Source organism: Rhinatrema bivittatum, chromosome 1 (genome assembly GCF_901001135.1).
Source record: "Rhinatrema bivittatum chromosome 1, aRhiBiv1.1, whole genome shotgun sequence".
Taxonomy (NCBI): Eukaryota; Metazoa; Chordata; class Amphibia; order Gymnophiona; family Rhinatrematidae; genus Rhinatrema; species Rhinatrema bivittatum.
The window spans coordinates 201,073,757-201,100,144 of record NC_042615.1 but is presented as its reverse complement, the minus strand read 5'-3'; the positions used below and the strand labels follow the sequence as shown (position 1 = coordinate 201,100,144).

At 42.2% G+C, this 26,388-nt stretch overlaps 1 protein-coding gene across 4 annotated transcripts in view; it reads right to left on the bottom strand.

The window, feature by feature from the left end:
• RAB28 (RAB28, member RAS oncogene family) overlaps window positions 1-26,173 on the bottom strand; it is a 336,848-nt gene extending 310,675 nt beyond the window's left edge. The window contains exons 1-3 of one of the 4 annotated variants that reach the window (XM_029590878.1): window positions 25,837-26,173; window positions 24,874-24,919; window positions 23,584-23,680 (exon numbers count right to left, since the gene is read on the bottom strand). In XM_029590878.1, coding sequence (XP_029446738.1) covers window positions 23,584-23,668 — 85 coding nt within the window. In that variant the 5' untranslated portion in view covers window positions 23,669-23,680; window positions 24,874-24,919; window positions 25,837-26,173. The remainder of the gene's footprint in view (window positions 1-23,583; window positions 23,681-24,873; window positions 24,920-25,836) is intronic. The other 3 variants (XM_029590851.1, XM_029590870.1, XM_029590861.1) reach the window with 3 other exon arrangements.
• Window positions 26,174-26,388: the final 215 nt, after the last annotated feature.

The following is a 26,388-nucleotide window of genomic DNA, read 5'->3' as shown; positions in this document are numbered from 1 at the left end:
GCCACTAAAGACATACTACTGAGGTTCAGGGAATTTTATAAGGGCTTATACTCTTCGGAGCATTGGAACCCCGAAGCGTGTGCCCGGTTTTGTGCGCATCTACGCCTCCCCCAGTTAACTGGTGAACAGCAGGTTTTTCTCAACAGCCCGGTGTCGTTGCAGGAGGTGCAGGCGGTAATCGGGGGGGCTAAGGTCTGTAAAACTCCAGGGCCGGACGGGTATGGGGCAGAGTTTTACAAATGTCTCCAGGACTTGGTGGGTCCTCCGTTGGTCCAGGTGTTGGGTGCCCTGGCGAGGGGGGGATCTTTCCCAGCTCACAGTAATCGGGCGCATATAGTCCTTATTCCAAAATCGGGTAAGGACCCCTTGGCTCCTGAATCATATCGCCCCATTTCGCTCTTAAATTTCGACCAAAAACTGCTGGCTAAGATCATGGCAGACCGCCTCTCTATACTGCTCCCTAGCTTGATAGGTCCTGATCAGGTGGGTTTTGTCCGTAAGCGATATGGCTTAACTAACATTCGTAAGGTGTTGGCGGCTATGTCTTTGTGCCAATTGACGGAGATCCCATTCCTCGCGGTCAGTTTCGACGCTGAAAAGGCGTTTGATAGGGTGGAATGGGGCTATCTTTTTTGGATTTTGCAACGGATGGGCTTTGGGGAGCTGTTCCTAGACACGGTTCGTTTATTGTACCATGACCCAGAGGCTGTTATCGTGACTAATGGTTCCTCCTCCGCGCCCTTTTCTATCTCTAGCGGTACTAGGCAGGGATGTCCCCTCTCCCCTCTTTTATTCATCCTCCAGCTGGAGCCCTTGCTTTTGCACATACAGGCGGCGAAGTTGGTGAAGGGGTTGCGCCTTACCTCCCATACTTTTAAATATGCCGCATTTGCGGATGATATTTTGATATTCATCACTGACCCCAGGAGGTCTCTTCGTCCTCTGCTCCAAATTTTTTGGGATTTTGGGATTTTCTCTGGATTTCGGTTAAATTTGAACAAGTCTGAGGCCCTGGCTTACCCGGACACGTTACTGGATGCTTGGGACGGGGAGTTTCCGCTACGCCGGGCGGCCGAGGCGTTTCGTTATCTTGGTATTTATATCCCACGGGACCTCTCTAGGCTCTATAAATTGAATGTTCTCCCTCTCCTCAAACATACTCAAGACAAGTTGTGTAATTGGGCCCGTTTACCGTTATCCCTGGGGGGTAGAGTTCATCTTTTTAAGATGGTTCTCTTACCCAAGTGGCTCTATTTGTTCCAAAACTTGCCGTTACAGCTTCGAACAGTGGAGTTGCGCTTGTTGGATAAGGCCCAGCGCCGTTTTTATTGGAGGGAGGGCCGGTCTCGTATACCTTTGGCTTACATGCGGGAACGGTGGGGTAGGGGAGGCTTTGGTGTCCCGGATCTGGCCCTTTATAACTTGGCTAGTAATTTGCGTTTAATCCAAGATTGGTTGCTGTCCTCATCTACAGTTATATGTTATTTAGAAAATTTGATGGACGTGGTACTCCCGATTTCTCCATTATGGCTCTTATTTGGCTGCATTTCTCCGTTGCGAATTAGGGGGCTGGGACATCATTTGCTTATTCATAAGGCGTGCCTGGTAGGGAAGAAGACTATTTTACTGCAATGGCGTGAGATAACTCCTCCGGCTTACTGGACTTGGCGAAATGGTTTTCATCGAATGATGTTGATGGATGCGGCGACCATGCGACATACTCCAAGTCACAAGAAAAGGTTTCTTGCCATATGGGACGTCTACATACAGTCATTACCACAGACAGTGCGCAGCTCGATTCTCAACGAATGATTTCCACAGATCTCTTGGACTGGGTGCTGATGTTGTATTGCTAGAATTTGTTGACTTTTAGATTCCAGGGAGCCTGGGCAGGATGGTACTGGGACAAGGGGGGGGGGGGGGGGGTGACGGAGTTTTACCCTCATGGGCTAATGGAATTTGGCCTTCTGCTGTTTTGTAATGTATGATACTGTTTTGGGGAGAGAGACGAAGTGTCCCGCCTCTCTCTCATGTTTGCTGTTTGACATTTTGACAAAAATAATAAAAACCGTTTCAAATAAAACCCTGCTGACATGCCTATATTTTTTCGCTTTATGTCAAACGCCATCCATAGTAGAAGTAAAGTAAAGTTATGTGATGGGGACCCCAGCATGCACTTGTGCGCACAAGTATTTACATGCTGGTTTCATTGAGAAATCCAGGATCTCCCATGCCCCGCCCAGACCACACCCACGCCCCACTCCTATATAAAAAAAATGTTGTGCGTGCAGCGGAAGATACACTTTTACAGGCATCCACGTGGCACGCACTGGCCTGACATATTCGCCTATCTCCTGGTTTTGGTGCACACGGGGCTTTTAAAATTCACCTTTAAAACCCTGACTCATATTTTGAATCTTTTCCTCTTATCTGGGGGTAGGGATAGAATTTAGATAACAATAAAAGTGACTATGGTGGGTGGTAATTAAACAAGTGACTAACTGCCCAGATACCAGTACTCTCACTTTTTCAAATGGCATTTGCAAATTCACAAATCTAATACTTACAAACAAATATTAATCTTTACTAAATCACAAAATTAATCCAAAGTTAATCCAAAGTATATTATTCCTATACACTATGGGCCTGATTTTAAAAAGTAATTTATACGCTTAAAATTGGGTTTTACACATACCAAATGCACTTTACCCATGTAAGTGGGCTATTGAAAATTGCTCCAATATGTGCCATTGAATTGTCCATCAGATATTCATGTGTAAGTGCACTTTGCACATGTAAATAGCTTTTTTAAATTGCTACAATAAGTTACATTTATACTCATAACTTCTTTTAAAATTACCTCCAATGTCTATTTTGGTATATTGTTTTTGAAACTGTTTTGAAGTTTTTGAAAATCAGTATAACAAATAATTATTACCATTCTTTACACCTGTAAACAAATACTAACCTAAACTAGCTCACAAAATTAATCTAAAGTCTATTATTCCTAAACACACACAATTCTTTGCACTTGCAAATGCTAGCCTTGAAAAATAACAAACAATATGCACAGCCAGCAATAGTTTTACCCTTTAAGAAACTTTTTCAAGTTTCATGCATTCTTTCCTAGCAAATCTAACTCACCGCAACCATATAAACGTTCTGCCGTCAGCACTCCCTCTGGTCTGATAAAGTGCAAAAGACATTTTTAAACAAATACATGTCAATGTAAAAGTAATGAGCCCAGATTCATTTTGTGACTAGCCCTGTCAAGTGGGCTACATTTCTATCCCTGGCATACTTTAGTCAATATTCATCGTTAGCCGGATAACTTATACAGTTAAGTTTGGTCACAACAAAGAGCTGTCCTAGGGTTAGCTGGATAAAGTCTTCCAGCTGATTTTAAGACAGCCAGCTATATTCATGAGTGTGGTAGCACAATTCAATATACCTCTAAAGTTAACCAGATAATTTTATCCAGCTACAGTTCCTAATGGACAGTGACTGAATATGGACCTCCTGATTAATAAAGGTTTATGGACTTTTTCTCCAAGAACTTAGCAAAACCTCTTTTAAACCTAGCTTCCCAGCTGCCTTTACCATATCCTATGGCAATGAATTCCAGAGCTTAACTGTGCATTGAGTGAAAACATATTTTCTCTCCTCTTTTAAATATGCTGCTTAGTAACTTCAAAGAGCGTACCCTAGTCATTTTTTGAGACAGCAAAACACTGGATTTGCATTTAACCACTCCAGTCCACTCATGATTTTACAGACCTCCATCATATCCCTCTCTCAGCCGTCTATTCTCCAAGCTGAAGAGCTTTAATTTCTTTAGCCTTTCCTCATCGGGGAACCGTTCCATTCCCTTCATCATTTTGACTGTACTTCTCTGAACCTTTTCCAGTTCTGCCCTATCTTTTATGAGATGGGGTGACCAGAATTGCACAGTACTCTAGATGCAGTCACACCATAGACTGATGCAGCAGTTTTAGGATATTCTCATTTTATTTCTAATAATCCCTAACATTGGCCTAAATATTGCGGGAATATCATGCGTTAGCATCCATGATAAAAAAAAAACAGGAGCATGTTAATGCAAATGTTAGACATACTGCATTACGGAGTAAAAATTTGTAATCCATCATAATGTGTTGCATCGCGGGACACAGTATCATGACTTGCGACACATTAGCACGTTGCGTGCCCAAACCAGGAGATACGCGCAGAACCTTTTTTTTTTTTTTTTAAATACCATCTGATTACGCTTGTATCTCCCATCATGCGCGTATGTGAAAACAAGCAGAAAAGGGGAGGGGCAATGGCATAGGGGGATAGACCAATAGATGTGCGCATATATACTTAAGTGCATGCCGGAGTCCCCTAATATTACTTTTCTACTGCTATGGATAATGTATTGAGTCTTAAAAGCAAAAGAAATAGCCCCAGCCCGTTATAGCCTGCTGAGTAGCCTAACAGGGGGAAAGGAACACATAAAGTAAGGGGATTAAGAAGTCCTATCCCTTGTCTGTGCAAACTGGTAAAACTGGCAACTGTGCCCCTCTCTTTTAAAATCCATCAACATACGTGGTGAAAGCAGAATTAGCACACGCATGTGCATGTCCTTTACAAATAGACAGTAATGGAGGTGCATGCACACAGGAAGACACCGTGCAAGGTGCGCACATGTTGCAAAACGTGCATATGTAAACCCTGCCAGTTGCGCGCACATTACAAATACAGCGCAAATGTATGCGCTTTCAGCCTATGTTATACCATACGAGCATGTACATGCACACATGATATATCAAAGGCCAGTCTCCAATCTTCAAGTACAATACAATTTACGTGCAATGGGGGGATTTTTAAAATACGCGTGGCAACGCAGATAGACCTTTCCCGATTCCCTAACCCTAATTCTATCCTTACTCCCTCTTCCCCTCTCTCCGCACACCAACCGGCAGTGTTGCATGGCACTGTCCCAGCCCAGCCCCCACCCAGACCACACACCCCCAGCCCACCCCCTTCTTTGGGCCCAGCCCTTCGTAAAATGCGCATGGCACGTACAAGGCCCGGCCACGCATGTAACCCCCCCAAACTTACGTGCGCTGGGCTTTTAAACTTCGGCCATTATTGTGCGTTAAAACTCATTTAATTCACGTCAGGGCCCTAACACAATTAGATGAATGACTCAGCTTGCTTTTTTTACCACTACTGCTCACTGAGCAGAGGATTTCAACTTATTGTCTATAAGGACACCTAGATCCTTTTTCTGGGTGGGGATTCCAACTATGAAACCTTACATATATATAAACTAAGTTTATAAATTGATATCTTACGATGTTAGCAACCTTTTGAACCTTGTGGAAACCCTGTTAATAATCGAAACATTGTAAACCATTGTGATGGCGAAACCGAACGACGGTATATAAAACCCGACAAATAAATAAAAAAATAGATCCATCACGTAAATAAAATCTGGTTTACTTTTCTCTATATTCATCACTTTACGCTTGTCCACAATAAACTTCATCTACCATTCGCTTAAGGTCCTCCTACAATTTCTCGCAATCTGCATGTGATTTAACAACTTGGAATAATTTTGTCATCTACTAATGTTATCTCACTCATTGTTCCCTTTTCCAGATCATTTATAAAGTATAGATTCCTGAGGCACTCTATTATTTACCTTCCTCCATTAAGAAAACCATTTAGTCCTACTCTGTTTCCTGTCTTTTAAACAGTTCACAATCCATAAATAGGCTCTTGCCTCTATCCCATGACATTTTAATTTCCTCAAAAGTCTCTCAAACACTTTCTGAAAAAAATGAATACAGTATTATTCAGTGACTCACCACTGTCCACGTTTTGGTTTTTTTTATTAATCAAGTCAAAAAAAAATGTATTGGTGTGGCAAGATTCCCCTTGTGTAAATCCATGTTGGCTGTGTCCCATTAAAACTACATCTATGTTTTGTAATGTTGTTCTTAGAATTATTTCTAGAATTTTTACCCACAATGTCTGACTCACTGGTTGATAGTTTCCCAGATCAGCCCAAAGTTCTTTATAGATTGCCAGCCTCCAATCTTCAAGAACAATACAATTTGCTAACTCTTGCCATAGTATCTTGTGCAAAATCTGCTGCAGGAAACCAGTGCTCTGATAAGTTACAAATTATTAGTAATAGGTCTGCAATTTTATGAGTTTTCAGAACTCTGGGGAGTAAACCATCTGGTCCAGGTGATTTGATATACCTAAGTTTGTCAATTTGCTTTATTATATCTTTTGGGTTCACCATTAATTTGTTTCTCCAAATTATCACCATTAAATACCATTTCCGGCACGGGTATCACCCCATCCATAAACATTGAAGCAAAGAATTAATTTAATCTTTCTACTATGGCCTTGTCTGCCCTAAGTTCTCATTATCTAATGGTCCAAACGACTCGCTCACAGGCTTTCTGCTTTGGATGTATTTGAAAAAGCTTTGATTATGAGTTTTTGCTTCTATTGCCAGCTTCTTTTCAAAATCACTTTTTGCCTTCATCACAAAGGTTTTGCATCTCATTTATCAGTGCTTAAGCTTTTTCCTATGATCTTATTTGGATCCTTTTACATTTTTTGAAAAGTTATCTTTCACCTCAGCTTTTAACCATGCCAACAATCATTTGGCCTTCCTTCCGCCTTTTTTAAAGTATGGGATACATACGGCCTGGGCTTCCAAGAAGGTATTTTTCATGCCTGATGTAAACTCAATCTTTGCAGCTGCTCCTTTCAGATTTTTCCTAACCATTTTCCTCCTTTTATCAGTCTTGCTTTTGAAAGTTAAATACTAGAGCAGGGGTCAGGAACCTTTTTGGCTGAGAGAGCCATAAACGCCACATATTTTAAAATGTAATTCCATGAGAGCCATACAATATGTTTAAAACTAAATACAAGTAAATGTGTGCATTTTATGTAAGATCACACTTTTAAAGTACAATAAGTCTCTGAAAATATTACACCAGGCCTTAAGACACCAATACATCTCCTATTAGGAAAACGGACCAAGTCAGGCTGCTATAGAGTCCTACACAGAAACTACACGCCAGCAGAAAACCTCACCTGAATCACGTGCTGTCCCTCACCTAACATAGAATAAAGAGACCAAAACGCATAACAAGAAGCATGCAGACAAAAACTGAATTGGAAACTGCAACAAGCCAGAGTCTCTGTATGCAGTGTAACAAAGGAAAAAAGAAACATCACACATCCTTATAAAACAAATCAAGAAATATAAAATCATCAGCAGTAAAACTGTACTAACAAAAAGAACATATTTCGAAACAGCTGATGAGTGGAATATCCAATAATTAAAAACTCATATAAAACATTTCCAGATACCAACAAAATATTTCAAAATAGCAGACACAAAGATCCAGTAATGAAAAATAATAAGGATACAAAAATTTTTTCGCTCTGCATACCTGGGAACGTTTGATATCCAGGTGTCCTGAGATTGTTCTGAATTAGCAGGAGGTGGGGTGGTTTGCTTGGAACTTTCTCCTCTCTCAGTCACATACCAGCGCTCTCTCTCACACTGGCTCTCAATGACACACCTATACACACATGCTCTCAGTCACTCACATATACAAATGTTTTTTCTCTCTCACTTATATAGGCTCTTAATTACACATTTACACACATGCTGTCTATCTTTTCACGCTTACACACACACAGGCTTTCAATCACATAAATACATGCTGTCTTTTTCTCTCACACACAGACTCTCATTCACATGCTTACAAACATGTCCTCTCTTTCTCTCATTTACACACAGGCTCTCAATCACATACTCACATGCTCCCTCACCTAAATCAGCTCTCAATCACACACATACACACATGGTCTCTCTCATTTAAACACAGGCTCTCAATCACATACTCACATGCTCCCTCACCTAAATCAGCTCTCAATCACACAGACACACATGGTCTCTCTCTCTCATTTAAACACAGGCTCTCAATCACATACTCACATGCTCCATCACCTAAACCAGCTGTCAATCAGACACAGACACACATGATCTCTCTCTTACTTATACACACAGGCTCTTAATCATACATACACATGATCTCTCTCACACACAAAGGATCTCAATCATACACACATTCTCTTTCAAACAAACAGGTTTTCAATTACAAACTTACACATACAGGTTCCCAATGGTAAACTTACATTCATGCTCTCTCTCTCACAGGCAGGATCTCAATCACAGACATACTCTCTTTCACATATACAGGCTCTCAATCATTCACATACATGCAATCTCTCACTCACACACACAGGATCTCAAACACACATGCTTGCTCGCTCATTCATTCACTCTCTCTCTCCCCCCCCGGGAACTCGCGGCAGCAGCAGCCACCTCCCAACGCTAACCTCCTTCATTTTCAGCCCTCGCGGAGGCGAAGGCGGAGTCCCATCGGCCGCGGTTGAAGATTTTCATTTTCCTCCGAGCCGCGCTGCAGTCTTCTTCCCGTCGGAGACTAGCGTGCCTGCGCGGGTCTTCCCGCGCAGGCACCCGATGCTCTCCACTTCCTCTTCCGGGCCGCGGGAAGAAGAGAGCACCGGCGTGCTCTCTTCTTCCCGCGGCCCGGCGTGGCTCTCTTCTTCCCGCGGCGTGCTCTCTTCTTCCCGCGGCCCGGAAGAGGAAGTGGAGAGCATCGGGTGCCTGCGCGGGAAGACCCGCGCAGGCACCAGATGACTCCAGCGCTGGCACCCGGCTGACACCCGATGACTCCCGCGCAGGCACCCGGATGACTCCAGTCGGCGTGCTCTCTTCTCCTCCCCCCCGCGGCCCGGAAGAGGAAGTGGTGAGCATCGGGTGCCTGCGCGGAAGAAGAGACCACGCTAGTGTGGTCTCTTCTTCCCGCGCAGGCACCCGATGCTCTCCACTTCCTCTTCCGGGCCGCGGGGGGGGGGGGGGGGGGAGAAGAGAGCACGCCGGTGCCGCTGACTCCAGCTGTCCTGCCGCGTTCCGCCCGGGCTGACAGCATTTTAAGCCCGGGCGGCGGAGGACCGGGGAGCAGCTGGGTCAGCGGGGAACCGCGAAGTATGGCGACACTTGTCTGCGAGCCAGATGCAGCCCTCAAAAGAGCCATATCTGGCTCGCGAGCCATGGGTTCCCGACCCCTGTACTAGAGCAATAGTTTTCCCTCTATTAAGACAAATTTGTTCGCATTATGATCACTGATGCCAAATAGCCCCACTACAGTTACCTCTCACACCAAATCCAGTATTCAACTAAGAATTACGTCTAAAATAGCTCTCCCTATCAGAGGTTCCTGGATCAGTTGCTCCATGAAGCAGTCAGTTCATCTAGAAACTTTACCTCCATAGCATGTCATGATGTGATATTCATCCAGTCAATACTGAAGTAATTGAAATCTCCCAATACTACTGTGCTGCCACATTTATTAGCTTCCCATCATCTGTCAGTTCTACCATCCATATGACCAGATTGAATACTCTCACTGCTATACTCTTCCCCATCACACATAAAATTTCTATCTATACAGATTCCATGGCGCATTTAATCTACTGCGGGATCTTTATCCTATGCCATCCCTAACAGTGCGAAACCCTCTTTCCTATCAATTTAATCCACCCTATCATTGTAATACAACTTGTATCCTGGTATCACACTGTTCCATTGATTATCTTCCTTCCACCAGGTCTCTGATATGCCAATTGTGTCTACTTCTTCATTCAGTGCTATACATTCTAAAAAGTCTCCCATTTTATTTTTTAGACTTCTGGCATTGCATACAGACATTGCTCTTTGTGGTAATTATTTCTGATTTACTTTTGTACCCTAAGCAAAAAGATTCTATAAAATGGAACCACACTAAACTATACACCTAACATATACATGCCTATTACAGTCTGAAAGGATAAAAAAAAAACACCATGATATACATCATAGTAACAAGTGAGCAAGCATATAGGACTACAAACAGGGATTCTGAGCATGAACCTGGAAGCCAGATTCCACACATTAGCTGATTATACTTGCAGGACATCTGAGGAAAAGGCAGGAATTTTCTCATTTCTTTCAGCAGGTACCAAAAGCTTCTAAGAAAGCTTTTTCTATGCTGGTCGCAAACTTTGGAATATAATTCCTAAGGAACTTTAATTGCGGATTAATTAAGATTTAGGAAACAGACAATAGCCTGCTTTGTCATCACAGCATTTAAAAACCTGCACTTCAAAAAAAATATTCTGGAATAGTGGAGAAATTACTAACCTGATAATTTCGTTTTTCTTAGTGTAGACAGATAGACTCAGGACCAATGGGTATTGTGCTCTTCTGCTAGCAGATTAGAGACGGAGTCCGATTTCAAAACTAACGTCATCCTGGGTACATATACCACTGCACTGACCTCACTTCCTCAATATCACCAAGACCCCAATCCATTCCTCTTGTCAAACTACAAGCCCACCCTACACAAATACCGTATTGCTATCCTTAAAACTAAAAAAAGACTTCTATGCAATCAGAATACATGACCTACAATTTAATGCGAAAGCCATCTTCACCTATGTAGCTGAGCTCCCCAAAGCTCCCAGTCACATCCCGACAAACCCAGACACACAAAATGCGATAAACTTGCCCTGCCACTTCAGTGAAAAAAAAATCGCTAAACTCACACAACCCCCACAGCCCTGCCTTCCACACCCCTCACTACTACTTCACAAACTCCCTTCCACATCTTTGAACTGACATCATCTGCTGAAACAGAAACGATACTCAAAAAAATGAAACCAACCCGACACCCCTCTGACACTATACCCACCAAAGCTCTACTGTCTCCCCAGCACCATAGCAAAACCTATTGCTGACATCATAAACTGTTCTCTATCCTCAGGAATTATACCTGACCTCCTTAAACAAGACACCGTCAAACCCCTACTTAAGAAGCCTAATCTCGACCCTAATGACTCCTCCAATTTCCGACCCATCTCTAACATTCCTTTCCTATCCAAAGTACTCGAAAAAGTAGTAAACTCTCAGCTCTCTGATCACCTTGAGAAACATAACATGCACTTCCCTTCTCAATTCGGTTTCCGAAAACTATACAATAGGGAAACCCTCCTACTTTCCCTCACCGACACCATTCTACAAGGCTTTGACAAAGGTCACTCATACTTACTGGCACTACTTGACATTTCTGCAGCCTTTGACACAGTAAACCACAACATATTCCTAACACATCTCAATGAAATTGGAATCTCTGACACCTCCTTCTATGGTTCAAATCGTATCTTACCAATAGACTCTACAAAGTTAAAATAGATGACTATGAATCTAAACCCATCCACCTTCACAGAGGCGTACCCCAAGGATCCTCACTGTCCTCGACCCTTTTCAATATATATCTACTTGCCCTATGCCAACTCCTCTCTGACCTTGACCTCGCCCACTTCATTTATGCGGATGACGTTCAAATACTCATCCCCATTACTGTCTCCCTCACCTCCACCCTTGAAAGATGGGAAAACGCACTATCATCGATAAATAGCCTCCTCTCCTGCCTAAACCTAGCCCTCAACTCCTCCAAAACGGAACTACTCATAATCTCACCGCCTCATCACAACATTAGTACCCCCCCCCAAAAAAAAAAATATATATCTCCTTCTCACAGCACGCACGAGATTTAGGCGTCATAATCGATAATCGCCTCAACCTCCAAAAATTCATCAGCTCGACTATGAAAGATTGTTACTTTAAACTTAACACCCTAAAAAAACTCAGACCTCTACTCCACCTTAGCGACTTCCGGACAGTATTACAAGCCACTATTCTTTCCAAAATAGACTACTGTAATTCCCTCCTACTTGGTCTACCCAAAGCCACGATTAAACCCCTTCAACTTCTTCAGAATGCCGATGCCAGAATACTCACCAACTCACACAAATTTGACCACATCACCCCCATCCTCAAAGATCTTCATTGGCTCCCCATCCACCACCGTATAACATACAAAACACTTACCATCATACATAAAACCCTCCACAACCAGAACATGCACTGGTTGAAAGACTCGATCCACTTCCACACATCCAATAGACCTACCAGATCATCATATACGGGTACCCTCCACACTCCCTCTCCGAAACATTTGCACCTCAGCTCCACCAAAGAGCGTGCCATATCCATTGCTGGTCCTCATGCCTGGAACTCCATGCCACCTGAACTCAGACTTGAGCAATGCGCACAGAAATTAAAAAAAAAAAAAAACCCTCAAGACATGGCTATTCAAGGAAGCCTACCCCTAACCCCGTGTATCTCAATCCCTCCTGGATTATCACCAGCTAATACAACTTGCCCACTCTATATACTTCCCACCTATTTCAGTTTCAGTTTCTTTGCACGAAATCATTGAACCTCTTTACCCTGTCACATGCCTCTGCTTTACGCTACCTAAGACATTGATATATAATTTGTATATAGTTTTCTACTGTTATATTCTCTCATTTTATGCCTCTGTATTAGTTTTATGATATCTTACTTATGCTTCTTTTCCTTTCTTTTATGCATATTGCGTTTCCATCTCCCAGTTTTCTGCTTCCTGTTTTTTGTAACTGATTTTTCCATGTTGTTCTCCCTTGTTTTGATGTAAACCGGCATGATGTCCCTGACGAATATCGGTAAAGAAAAGCCTTAAATATATATCTATATATAGATATCATCTTCGAAAAGCCAATGTGGTTATATCTTTTGCTTAAATAACTTGCTTAAACTTGATTAAAACTTGACTGGTTCAACTGATTTCCAAACCGGAGACAGCCAGTGCACTCAACCGATTAACGCCGACACCAGATAACTGTGGGTGTCTTGAACTAAGGGTAGGCTGTGGCTAACCCATATTTGTTTAGTCTCGAGGTTTGCCATCCGAGGGTCTCCCTTTTCTGGGGCAGCCGTGGGTGGGATGCTGAGTTTATCTGTCTACACTAAGGAAAACAAAATTATCAGGTTAGTAATTTCTCCATTTCCTAGCATGTAGCCAGATGGACTCAGGACCAATGAGATGTACAAAAGCTACTCCCGAACAGGGTGGGAGGCTGCCTGTGGCCCATTTAGTACTGCCCTTCCGAAAGCTGTGTCCTCCCTGGCCTGAACATCCAGGCGGTAGAACCTGGAAAAGGTGGGTATAGAGGACCACGTCGCCGCCCGACATATCTCAGCTGGCGACAGCAGCTTGGTTTCCGCCCAGGAGACTGCCTGGGCCCTCGTAGAACGAGCCTTAACCTGCAGAGGTAAGGGCTTTTCTGCCTGTATGTAGGCTGCCTTGATTACTTCTTTGATCCAGTGGGCTATGGTCACCCACGATGCCGCTTCCCCTTGTTTCTTCCCACTGTGAAGAACGAACAGATGATCCGTTTTGCGCACAGGTTCAGATCTTTCCAGGTATCAGACCAGAAGTCTGCCGAAGGCGGCGTGAGTCTTCCGAGTCCTTATGCACATCTGGAGATGATAGCAAGATGGTTTGGTTCATGTGAAACTGGGAAACCACTTTCGATAAGAAGGAGGGGACAATGCGCAGTTGTATGGTTCCAGGCATGAACCTAAGGAACGGTTCCTGACAGGATAGTGCCTGAAGTTCGGAGATGCGATGAGCTGAACATATTGCCACCAAGAATGCCATCTTTAAAGTTAAGAGGCATAGTGACTGACCGCGTTTGGTCTGAAGGAGGCCCCAGCTAGGAAGTCTAGTACTAGATTGAGATTCCATAGAGGCACCGGCCATTTTAGGGGTGGTCGGAGTTGTTTAACCCCTTTCAGGAAGCAGGATACATCTGGATGAGTTGATAGTCTGCTACCATCCACTTCGGCTCTGAAGCAAGCCAGTGCGGCAACTTGGACTTTGAGGGAGTTGAGTGATAACCCCTTCTTCATGCCATCCTGCAGGAATTCCAGGATTATGGGAATTTTGGCTGTCCGCAGGGGGATCCCGCGGTCCTCAAACCAGGCTTCAAATAATCTCCAGATCTGTATGTAAGAAAAGGATGTGGAGAACTTACGCGCTCGGAGCAGGGTGTCAATCACGGCCTTCGAGTAACCGCGCTTCTTCAGACTAATCCTCTCAAGGGCCATACCGTAAGCGTGAATTGAGACAGATCTTCGTGGAGGATCGGGCCCTGCTGGAGAAGGTCCCTGTGTGGAGGTAGGCACAGAGGGTTCCCTGCAAGTATTCTTCGCATGTCTGTGTACCATGGTCATCTTGGCCAGTCCGGGGTGACTAGTAGAACTAGTCCCATGATGATCTATCTTGCGGATGACTCTGCCCAGTAGTGGACATGGAGGGAAGGTGTACAGGAGATATTCCTCTGGCCAGGTCTGGAAGACAGCGTCAATTCCCTGGGATTGTGGTTCTCGTCTGCAGCTGAAGAGCCTGGGAACTTTGACATTGAGACAGGTTGCCAGTAAATAAATAAAAAATAAATAGATCCATATCTGGGAGCCCCAGCAATTTACTATCATTTGGAAAGCTGTGGTCGACAGCGTCCATTCCCCTGGGTCCAGACTTTCTCTGCTGAGGTAGTCTGCTGAGACGTTGTCTTTTCCCGCAATGTGGGAGGCCAAGATCCCTGGTAGGTATATCTCCACCCATGCCATGAGGGGGTCTATTTCCAGAGACACCTGCTGGCTCTTGGTTCTTCCCCGGCGGTTGATGTAAGCAACTGTTTTCGCGTTGTCCAACATTATCCTGATTGATTTGCCACGGAGTCTGTAGCTGAATCGCAGGCATGCTAGTCTGAATGCTCGTGCTTCCAGGCAGTTTATGTTCCATTCCCCCTGGGTGGTCAACTCCTGACAGTGGGCTCCCCACCCTCATAGGTTCACATCTGTGGTGAGCAATATCCAGTTTGGTGGGGAAATGCTTACTCTTCTGCTTGGGTGGTCTTCCTGTAGCCACCATTGGAGCTGAGTCCGAACCTCTGCTGGTAGTTGGAGGTGAATTGAGTAGTCCTGGGACAGTGGGTTCCATCGTGACAGTAGGGAGTGCTGGAATGGTCGCATATGGGGCTTTGCCCATGGGACGACCTCCAGGGTTGATGCCATGAGGCCAAGGACTTGAAGGTAGACCCATACCTTGGGACGTACATTGATCATCAAGCGTCACAATTGTGACATCAGCTTTCTTCTCCTCAGAGGGGAGAGAATGACTCTGTTCTGTTTGGTATCGAACCGGACCCCGAGGTACTCCAACGACAGAGGGGTTGCTCTTGCTCACGACCCAACCGAGCTCCTGCAGTAGGCTCTTGACTCTGCTGGTCATCTGTCGGCTCTCCTCTGGAGATTTCGCCCTGATCAGCCAGTTGTCCAGGTAAGAATGTACCAGTTTATCCCTTCCTTTCTCAATGCTTCTGCCACGACCACCATAATTTTGGTGAAGGTCCTGGGGGCGGTTGCTAGACTAAAGGGAAGCACCCGGAACTGGTAATGGTGACCCAGTATCGGGAAGTGCAGGAAGCGGTGGTGATCCTGATGGACTGGGATATGAAGATAGGCTTCGGAAAGGTCCAGGGAGGTTAGGAACTCTCCCAGTTGTACTGCCATTATAACGGAGCGCAGAGTTTCCATGCAGAAGTGTAGATCCCCCAGATAACTGTTGACATTCTTGAGATCCAGGATGGGCCGGAATGACCCTTCCTTCTTGGGAACGATAAAACAGATGGAATATTGCTCAGTATTTTGTTGCAGTGTGGGCACCGGAATTATTGCCCTCAGACTGAGTAGTCTTGTTAGTGTGGTTTCTACTGCCAGTCTCTTGGAGTGGCAGGGTGATCTCATGAATTTGTCTCGAGGGATGCTGCGGAATTCTATAAGAGTACCCATTTGTCCGATATTCTCTCGACCCATCTTTGGTAGAGAGAGTTAGTCGACCCCCTCTGTTTTCCTCCTGTGGATGGGTCAGCCTCTTCTCATTGTGGAGCACGGCTGGAGCCTGCCCCTGGCTCTGCTCCCCTCTTGGTCTGTCTGCTCCGAAAGGACTAGGACCTTCCGGAGGGGCGAGGTGTCTGGAACTGTGTGTTCCTGTAGGGTCTAAAGTGCTGCGATCCTCTACCCTTAGCTATTCTGGTAGAGAGGCGCTGAGATCTTTTATTCCTATCTTCAGGTAGTCTAGGCACTGGAGATTCACCCCATTTGTTGGCTAACTTCTCCAATTTGCTTCCGAATAAGAGAGATCCTTTAAAAGGCATTCGATGGGTCACGTGGGGAGATGTGCTGAGGAGGACGTGTTTCTCCACAGCTTCGGGCACCCCGCCGCTCAACCCACAGGCATCAGAACACACCAGCACCACAGTCACTTATTACTAATCTCCCCCGAGAGTGGCATATGTCTATCATCACATACATGCAAAAATCGCCGCAATTGATGGCTTCTCGGAGCACCAGGAAAAAGAAAGATAAGGACAAGGGTAAGGCCGCGGAGCCCAAGATGGCGGCGAGGCCCAGTGACAAGAACCCTTCCTTGGCAAGTACACTTACAGTGGAGATCCTGCGAGACACTATTGCTGGAACTCTAGATGAGAAACCAGCAGACATTTATACTCAGCTATCGGAGGTAAGCGCTGCCTTAAATGAGTTAAGCCCGCGGATAGAACACGTAAAAAGGAAGAGTATATCTGGTGGAGGATGAAATGGCGGCGGCCGAAGCAAAACTTTTAGCTCATGATTAATTTTTCCTGGCATTCGGTAAGCAGTTTGATGACCTGGAAAACAGATCAAGGAGGGCAAACCTCCTATTCCTGGGACTACCAGAATCGGTAGATGAAAAAGGCTTGGGAGCCTTCTTGGAGGGGTGGATACCGGAGGTGGTGGGCCTCCCAGAGCTGCCTGGCGTGTTAATGGTGGAGCGAGCTCAGAGTGGGGCCCCGCCGTATGACGGATCAACGCCCGCAAATAGCAATTGTGAAGATATTCAATTACGCTCATAAGCAGAAAATATGGATGACTTTTTGGTCCAAAAAAGAAATTTTATACCGCAACCACCACGTGAGAATTACCCAAGATTACTCGGTGCGGGTTTCGCAACTCCGACGGCACTTCTCGGCCACGTTCACACACTTGGTGGAAAAACGTATAAAATTCAGTTTACAATACCCCGCGATTCTGAAGTTGTGGCACACCGGGAAAATGTACACCTTCACTGCTCCTGAAAAGGCTCAGAAGTTTTTACAGGCGGAGTCAATTTGAATGGCTATTGCCGAAGTTATTGTGCTGCATGCAAACACAGCCGGACTATTTAGTTTCCCCGTGTTGGCCGCTGCGACCCGTCCACACTGAACTGCGGATCCTCGATGGCCCACTCAGGACATGGGAGGGGGCCTACATACACATTTAGGAGTTTTTTTGATTACTCACATTTCTAAACCCAGGAGGAAGGCAAGTTACAGTTCAGACACAGTAGGTAGTTCCCTGCCCCAGAGGGGGCTTACAATCTAATGGAGGACAATGTGACTTTTTAAGTAAATACACAATGCTTTTCTTGTAAGCGTTTACTGTATAAAAGCATGAAATCCAACATTTTAACTTGTAGATAAGAGAGACACACTCAAGTTATAACAGATAAGAAAAGTATATAAGCTAAATATTTACATTTTAGAAATTAAGCATTAAAAAGTGAATTTTAAAAGCCCTACATGTTGCCAGGAGATACATGCAGAAGTCGGGCCAGCACACACCACGCAGATTTTAAAAAGCCTGCGAGTACATCTGTATCTCCTGGCGTGCACAAGAAAACGGGCAGAGTGTGGACATGGTCTGGAAGGGGCATGGGCATTCCTAGATTTCTCTATGAAATCTTGCACACAAGCGCGTGCCGGGGTCCCCTAGTGCGTAACTTTACTTCTGCTATGGATGGTGTGTAAGTCCTGAAAAAAAAAAAATTAAAGAGGCTAGTGGGGTTTTAAGGGTAGGGATTAACAGGGTAAAAGGTAGGCTAGTTATCTAGTGGGGTTAGGAAGTCTTAACCTTTACCTGGGCGAACTGGGAACAAATTGGGGAAACTGGTAATTGTGTCAGCCCACATATCTACTAAAATCCCCCCACTTGCACGGTAGAGGCGGCATTTACACACATACAAGCGTCCATATAAAATTACACATGTACAGCCTATTTTATACCATGCACGCATATACATGCGTATGTTATAATATGGCCACGTCCTTTAACACAAGCTGACATACTCACACACATGTACAGTTGTTTCAAAGTTACCATCCCCAGTTTTGCAAGTGGATACACAAACAGTAAACTTTGCAGACATGGAGTCTAATATCTACATTTTGTGAAAAACAAAAAAAAACATTTAAAACTTTAGAAATAAACCTGTAAAACATGTAAATGTTTTTGCTTAAGATGCTTAACATGCTGTTGCTTAAGAACGCCTCCATATCCTGCTAGAGAAAGAACAAACATGGAGCCAGGTGGCAGCATCTATAGAGGACTATCTCTGCCTAATTCTCCTTGTCTCCCTCTGCTGGTGGAAGCACAATATCCACAGGCATGGTAGAACATCTGAGAATGACATTTCTGAGCTGTCTAATGAATCATGAAGTTTATAAAAGCAAAACAGTCATGTTATTTATTTATTTAAAAGGGTATTTATATTCCATTTTACCCAGATGCAGTTTCCTTCTAAGAAATGACTAAGTAAAATACAATGTGCAAAGTATCCTATGAGGAAAAGGCAGTAATTAGTAATCTTTTTGGATTCCATAAACATGTTAACAAAGAGCTACTTAGACTGCCTTCTACAAAATGGCATGTACAAGTTCATGATATGTGATATTCTGTTTTCTTTATTCTTTCCCGCTGACTTCTATGTAGTTACATAAGGCAAACTACATTTAAAAAATTAAAGCAGGGAATATTTATGCTTTGAAGTGCAAACAAACATTCTTGACTTCATGCCATTCCTCAGCACCATTAGTGAATGGGCACACTCAGATTGATCCCTCCACTACTAACCTTGATGTGGACGATGTCAAGGTGACGCTCCTACCACAAATGGAATGAGGATCAAGAACAGTAAAAGTGGTTCTAATATATTGTGCTATTCAGAATAGGAAACATTCTAAAAAGCCAGCAAATGGATATATATATATTTATATTTTTATATATATAAAGAATGTGGCTCAAAGATGTTGCATGAACCTCCTTTTGCTGGCTTTTTAGAATGTTTCCTATTCTGAATAGCATAATATATTAGAACCACTTTTACTGTTCTTGATCCTCATTCCTTTTGTGGTAGGAGCATCACCTTAACATCGTCCACATCAAGGTTAGTAGTGGAGGGATCACTAATGGTGCTGAGGAATGGCATGAAGTCAAGAATGTTTGTTTGCACTTCAAATTCCCTGCTTTAATTTTTAAAGCTCTGCTGGTGGAAGCACATATATATAGGATGTAAATATGTTTTTATTTGCCAAATATCTTTCTATGTGAAACTTTTGTAAGACATGAATTTGGGTCAATAAAGCCATTGATATTCAGAACACAACTGTATCTACCAAGTAATTATTCAGCATAGCAAATATTCTGAATATAAAGATGTTCCCTCGGCGCTATATATATGTAAAGCAGAAGCCATTTATAAGCTTTTTCACCACTGCAAATCAAGAATAAAATACATATGGTTATTTTCCAACTGTGTTATGAAAGCATCAATCTTTTTCAGCTTTCAATAACTTTTCTATGTCACTGCCATTTGAGCAGTTAAATAGCTTCCAAAATGGATCAGAAAATATCTGCATGTTCAAAAAGGAACAGAATGTGCAAAATCCCATAATAACTTATTAACACACTAATAAAAAGTCATGCAACAGGAAGCAAGGCAGCAATGAGGCAAGATGTCCAGGTTTGCAGGATGGTTTTGACCAAATCCAAGATTACTAACGAAAGAACTGATCAGTAAACTGATGTATCGTTTTGATGCACCTTAAGTGCTATTCAGGCAGGATGGAAGTAAAAACACAATTCTGCCAAATGCTTGCACGGAAGTCTTAAAATAGCCATTTCACAGTAGAAGCTTTTTGACTGGACTCTACCCACAACCTTACATGAACTATTTCAAATATATGGATCTTAAGAAGCTCTATCTATACAGTCTCAAACTGACAGATGAACTATTTTAAGCAAAAACTCTGTACAGTGACTGCTGACAGACTATACAAAAACTGGATTATAAAGCACCCTAAAATTGATCAGTATTTAGAAAGCAATTGCCTTGAAAAATAAATATGCAGAGAAATTTTGTCACTGAATGCTTTCATATTGTTCACAATGCAGTCAGTTAAAGAAGAGACCTCTGTATAGGAATGTTTTCTAGTGATCAACTAAATAACTTTATATGGTTTCTCAAGCCAAAAAGGTATGCACTCTGCTGCAATTATTCAGTTTAATTGCAGAGCATGTGTTAATATGCAAGGTGTAAAAATAGAATATGTAAACCAGAGCTCTTGTGCTTATGATTTTTCTCAATGGTATAACGTTTATATGATATGGAGCAGAGTTAAAGATTTTTTTAATCTTCAAAAATACATTTCACAAATACAAAAAAATATATATTAAAACAGCAAATGAAACATAATTTCATATCAGAACATTCCAGTAAAAGGTTTTCAAAGAAAAATGAAACTTCAATCTGGAACATTAAATTATATCTATTCATTTTACCTATCAACTTCATAGTTTAAGAACATAAAGCACAAGACACATAGCATTTTTTAAATAAAAAAAGATTTTCTTGAAAAAAGTGCAGTACCATCACAAAACAATGAAAAATTTCCAAATCTAAATCACAATTTAACAAAAAGAAAAATGTAAGAAACTTATTTCCAGTAGCACAGATATTTTAAAGCATTTATAGCTACAAATGTATAGTAAATTATTTTTTTAGATTTTTTTTTAAGCTCACAGTAACATTCAGGTGATGTAGATAGTTCCCTATTCCCAAATGTCTTATAATCTACGTTGGTACCTGAGGCAATGGAGAATGAAGTGACTTGCCCACGGATACAAAGAGTGTCAATGGGATTTGAACCCTGGCTTCCCTTTTTCTCAGCCCATTGTTCTAACTACCAGGCCACTCCGCCACCACTGAAAATATTTTAATAACTACAGAAAATATTTTTCAATTAACACATTTCCTATGGGCCATATCTACAAAAAAAGTTTCACCCATTCTATGGCTGCTGAAAATTGGGTCCTTGAGTGCCCCTAAAATTGTTTCTGAATATCCAGAACAGAATTATCCAAAATAAAATAGATCTAACAAAATTTCTAAGGACCAACATAGAATTCAATCAAGTGATGCTATGTTTTAAAATCATATAATTAATCCTTTTGTGTTACCGATTCTTAAACTCTACATAGTAGATGACCACCGAAAAAGCCCATTCAGACTTCCAAGTTAAAACAGATCCTCTGTTGCTGCGTAGCATTCTTGGCATATGAAAAATTGTATAGCCTTTATGCACAAGTTCTACATGAGTGTCATTTCAAATGATCAGTAATTGAGCACTATCTCCAAACACTAAAAAGAGTAAAGTGGTAAGGTTATCATGTTAGCCCACATGGATGACCTTTGCTTCTTCATATTCAAAACTCAAAATTAACCTTCAATTTTTCCATTGTATTACATAAGTACTTTATGACAGACCATCTCCAGAATATTTTCCCTAAATATAAATATATACATATAAAATATGTACCTGAAAATATATACAATAAATGTGTTCATGCACACACACATGTAAATATGCACTTACTTCTGTCTATACATATAAATGTATGCAAATAAGATTCAAAACATATAAGATTCAAAACATTTCTGTTTACTATAAATAAAAAAAAAAAAAGAAACAGACCTCATTGTATTGTCAAATTTACACTGAACTGATGAAAATCTGCAGAACTCATTAACAATCATCTTTTCATGTAACATGGTTTCAGGATATTTTCAAGACAAAAATGGAGAGTACGTATGTGGGACTAATTATGGGGAAAAAACAAAAAAAAAAAAAAACCAAGAAAGCAAGGTATACACATTTCCATACAAAGTTAAAGAGAATATTATCAAAGCTTAGCTGCAGTGCAAAATATTCCTCCAGATTTATCAATGAAAATATCCAGCAATGAAGAAAAAAAAATCTGGTGTTAAAATAGCTTTGATAAATCCACTCCATGGTTCCCTACACATCTCAAGCACAGTACTTCCAAGCAGCTGTATTACAGAGCAGCAGAAAAACAGGAACAAACATTTTTAAAAACTAGAATTTAATTCAGCAAAGCTTGTTGCACTCTTGCTTTTAAGCATTATCTCTCTCTCTCTCAGTGGAATACTGCAGTGCTGATAAAGTGAAACAGTAGAGCTGAACGGCTGGACTATCTGAGACCTCCAATTGTTCAGACAAACTTCCGGCAGCATTCATTTCTGACCTCTTTGCATTTTCCATGCACTGCACTGCAACACTTATCTAACAGTTTCTTTACAGCTGGGACGCTAAACATCTTGAATGCTCAAGCTGTATTTTTATGAGCGCCTGGAGACCCTACATTTTAGTTGTCTATTAAATGCCAGCAAGTTCATGCTGCCTTGCATAAAACAGCATTCACATACTCCAGCACAGTGGCTTCGTTAGGCTTTTTTCTGCAATTGCAAGATCAGGGTTTTTCATTTAAGAAAGACATTTTTTTTCTTTTTAAAAACAGCACACACTTTTCCCCCCAATCAACACATTTTATTGAAAAGGCAGAGTTTTGAATTGTTAGTGCATTGTTAAGGACTCTAAAGTACGGTATATCATGAAAATAACAATTAAGTATATGATGAAAATACCAATTAAGACAAGATTTTCAAAATGTTCTACATTTTTTTGAATTTACACAAAAATCCAAATTTTAAATACAGCTTAAAGATTTGATAGTCAAATTGCCATGCCAGCTGCTTTATTTTTCGCCTTTGTTGCACCACCTTAATATTACAGACTTACTCTTCCATAATGGAAATTACTTATTTTATTGAAATTTTTCGATCAAATTTCACTTGCTAGCTTAAGACACTGTTCCAGCTAATGCTTCAAAATACAAAAAGAAAAAAACTATAAAAACAACTTCATTCAGGAAATGGTATCAGATATAAATGTGCTTGCAATTTTTAATCTACAGGCTCTTACCCTCAATGGGCTTCAACCAGTATCATAAACCAAGAATCAGAGCTCACATCATATATACCTTTTCCCAAAATCTTTTTTTTTTAATTCAAAAATGTATTATTCCTCTCCATTAAAAGACAATCATTAAATATATCATTTTACTTATCTTTATAACCCACTCCTTTCATGCTCAAGTGCTCAAAATGATATCTCTTTATAGTTACTTTTAATCTCAAATATTTTTTTCTTTTTGCATTATGAGGTTTTGCTGCTTTTTGTTTGGATTCCAGCTAATGCCTCCACAGCTTATAAGCAAGAAGTATAACTTAGAAGCAGCCCCCTCCTTCAAATGGTAGAAATGAACTGTCTTACCTGGCAATATTATTCTTTTCATAAAGAAGTCCAGTCCTACAGTTTGTTTGTACTGCTTTCCAAAAGCTTCCTGTGCAAACCGCATAGCCACAGATGTCTGAAACAAAACAAGGAAAACTGAGGATGTACTGAAAAAAAGCCAGTGTATGTGCTGGGAGTTCAGATTTTGAAATCATCTACATGAAAATGCAGGACAGAAAAACCAGTTGAATTAAAAACCAATGCCTGCTCACTGAAGAGCAGCCAGGCACTGCTCTGGCCAAGTAAGCATCAAGAAAGGGTGTCAATACTAGAAAGTGGAGAAAAGGCACCCAGTGCTTAATATTTTACAAGAAAAATGACATGTACAACAGAAGATTATTGTCTGACCTGTGGCTGATTATAAAACCAGGTCTGTCAAATACAGCACTAATTTAAAAAATTATAGGGTCCTTATCGGAGGGTTAACATCAATCGCCACCTGAATGGAACCTTTTAATTTAAGCAGAATCTTCTCTGAACTCCAGAAGGGATTATTTAGATGCCATTAAAATCAACACTCCAAAGACCACTGTGAGCCAATAAACAAAAACATTAAAACTTGAAAACTGACAAATTGCAGCTTTACACAAATACTTCACAATGTGCAAAAAGCCAGAAAGAAATTGCTTGCAAGTGAATGAATGATCATCTTTAGTATTTTACTGAAGTGTGTGTCAGAGTGTCCTGTGTCATCTTTTTACTAGTCCAATAAAAGCTATCACAATCTATAAATATTCCAGTATTTTCCATGACCAAGAACTCTACACTATTTGGACAAATTCAGAAGAGGACCAAGACTGAATGTGTGTGCAGAGCAATCTAGGCTCACCACTAGAGGTGGCTCTTCAAGTACAGAGTTGAATCAGATTAACCTGGAAAAAAAGTCTTCTATTGTCATAGAAACATAGAAACATATAGAAACATAGAAATGACTGCAGAAGACGACCAAATGGCCCATCCAGTCTGCCCAGCAAGCTTCCCTCATTTCTTCTCCCATACTTATCTGTTTCTCTTAGCTCTTGCTACCTTGCTACCTTGCTGGACCATTTCAGCAGGAGTCCAATGACTTTCAAAAAAGCAACAATTTCAGAAATAAACAAATAAGCCATGTTATCTTACACCTGGACAAGATTCCCTGGGCATTTAGAATTGTTAAAAAAATAAATAAATAAAAACAGGGCACAATTTTAAATACCAGTAATAATGAATATATGCTGTTATCAAATCTGTATATTATGTAAAATTATTTGTGAAATACAGCAACATTACCTATATATCCTCACTTGCAGAATCATTCTTGAATAGTGCCACTATACTAAATGACAAAAATGAGGTTTTAGCCAAGTTTCAGACTTGGTTAGAGCAGCCGGCTGTGCACCTGGGAAGCCAAGGTTCAAATCCCATTGCTGCACCTTGTGACATTGGGCAAGTCACTTCACCCTCCATTGCCTCAGGTACAAACTTATGAACCCTCTAGGGACAGGGAAATACCTAAAGTATCTGAATGTAATCCACTTTGAAGTGGCTGAAAATTGGAATATTAACCAAATAAATAGAAGAGAGGAATGGTAAAGGAAAATGAGGTTCTACAGCAATAAGCATGAGGACTCCATTACAGGCCAATGTCCCATTGATCCGTATCAAAGCATCTAGGTTTCCTCTTGCTGAATTAATCCCCAGGTTTTAACTGTATTGGAACCTATACTCTGTGATCAAGTTCCAAGCACCCCTTTTTATTTTTATATAAGGAATTTTGGGAGACATTGCGTTCCATAAGCCTTTTCTTCCTTTTAAATAATTGATGTTTTCCCTTTTTTGGATAATTTAAAATTTGTAAATACTCCGGGTTTTTTTCCACAAACACTGGAACGGTCTACTTTTCCATATTAAATAATAATAATAATAATGAAAGAAGGGCATCACATTTCACCGTTTTTGTTTAAATACATCTCAGCCGGTCTCTCTACTTATTTTAAGAAATTAACGAAAAGAGGTTCAAGGCCTGAGCACAGAGACTAGGGAAGAGCGAAAAGAAGCCTTTTGGATTGGAAAACAGCGGATTTGGGTGGCTGCATGCGCTCCACCGACCGAGGGACCGGGCGGGCTAGGGCTGCTACTGAAGGAGAGCAGACGAGGAGCTCGACCTAGGCTTCTCTGCCCCAGGCGAGCACCTCCAAGCTCCCCTTCTCTCTGGGTAAAGAAAATCCCCGCCCCTCAAGAGCAACCAGGTACCTTCCCCGAGGCGCCGTCCCCTAAAATGACGACCTTTAGCTGCCGGTCCTGACTCTCCTCCTCCGAGTCAGACATGGCCAACCCCGCAACCGCGCCGGCTTCACAGAGCTAGCGCCAAGCAACCAGACGCCATCTTCGCCCAGGTGCTGGGCAGAGACCACCGGCGGGAAAAGACAAGGTGAGGGGGGAGGGGGGGGGGCAGAGATCGCCGCGATCAGCGCCGCCTACTCCCGTTGTAGGGGCACGGGGCGGGAGAGAGACCGCGGAAGCCGCCTGCGGTCTGAGCCTCAGCAGGCGAGCCGTGCCGAGCGCCTTGGAGGGAGCGGTCATAGAATGAGTCGTTTTCTGCTTCCCCTCCACCCCCGGCACTGTGGGTAAGATGGATCGGTCCGTCCGTGACGCGTCCCCTGGTAACTAAGGTGGTAACGGGGTGAAAGGTTAGAGGCGGAGACGTGTGTTCTCTGCCGTGTCGTGAGTTCCGGGGAGCGAGAGGGTGAAATGGGATAGGAGTTGCCGGGAGGTAAAATGAAATACTATAAGGAGTGGGCGAGG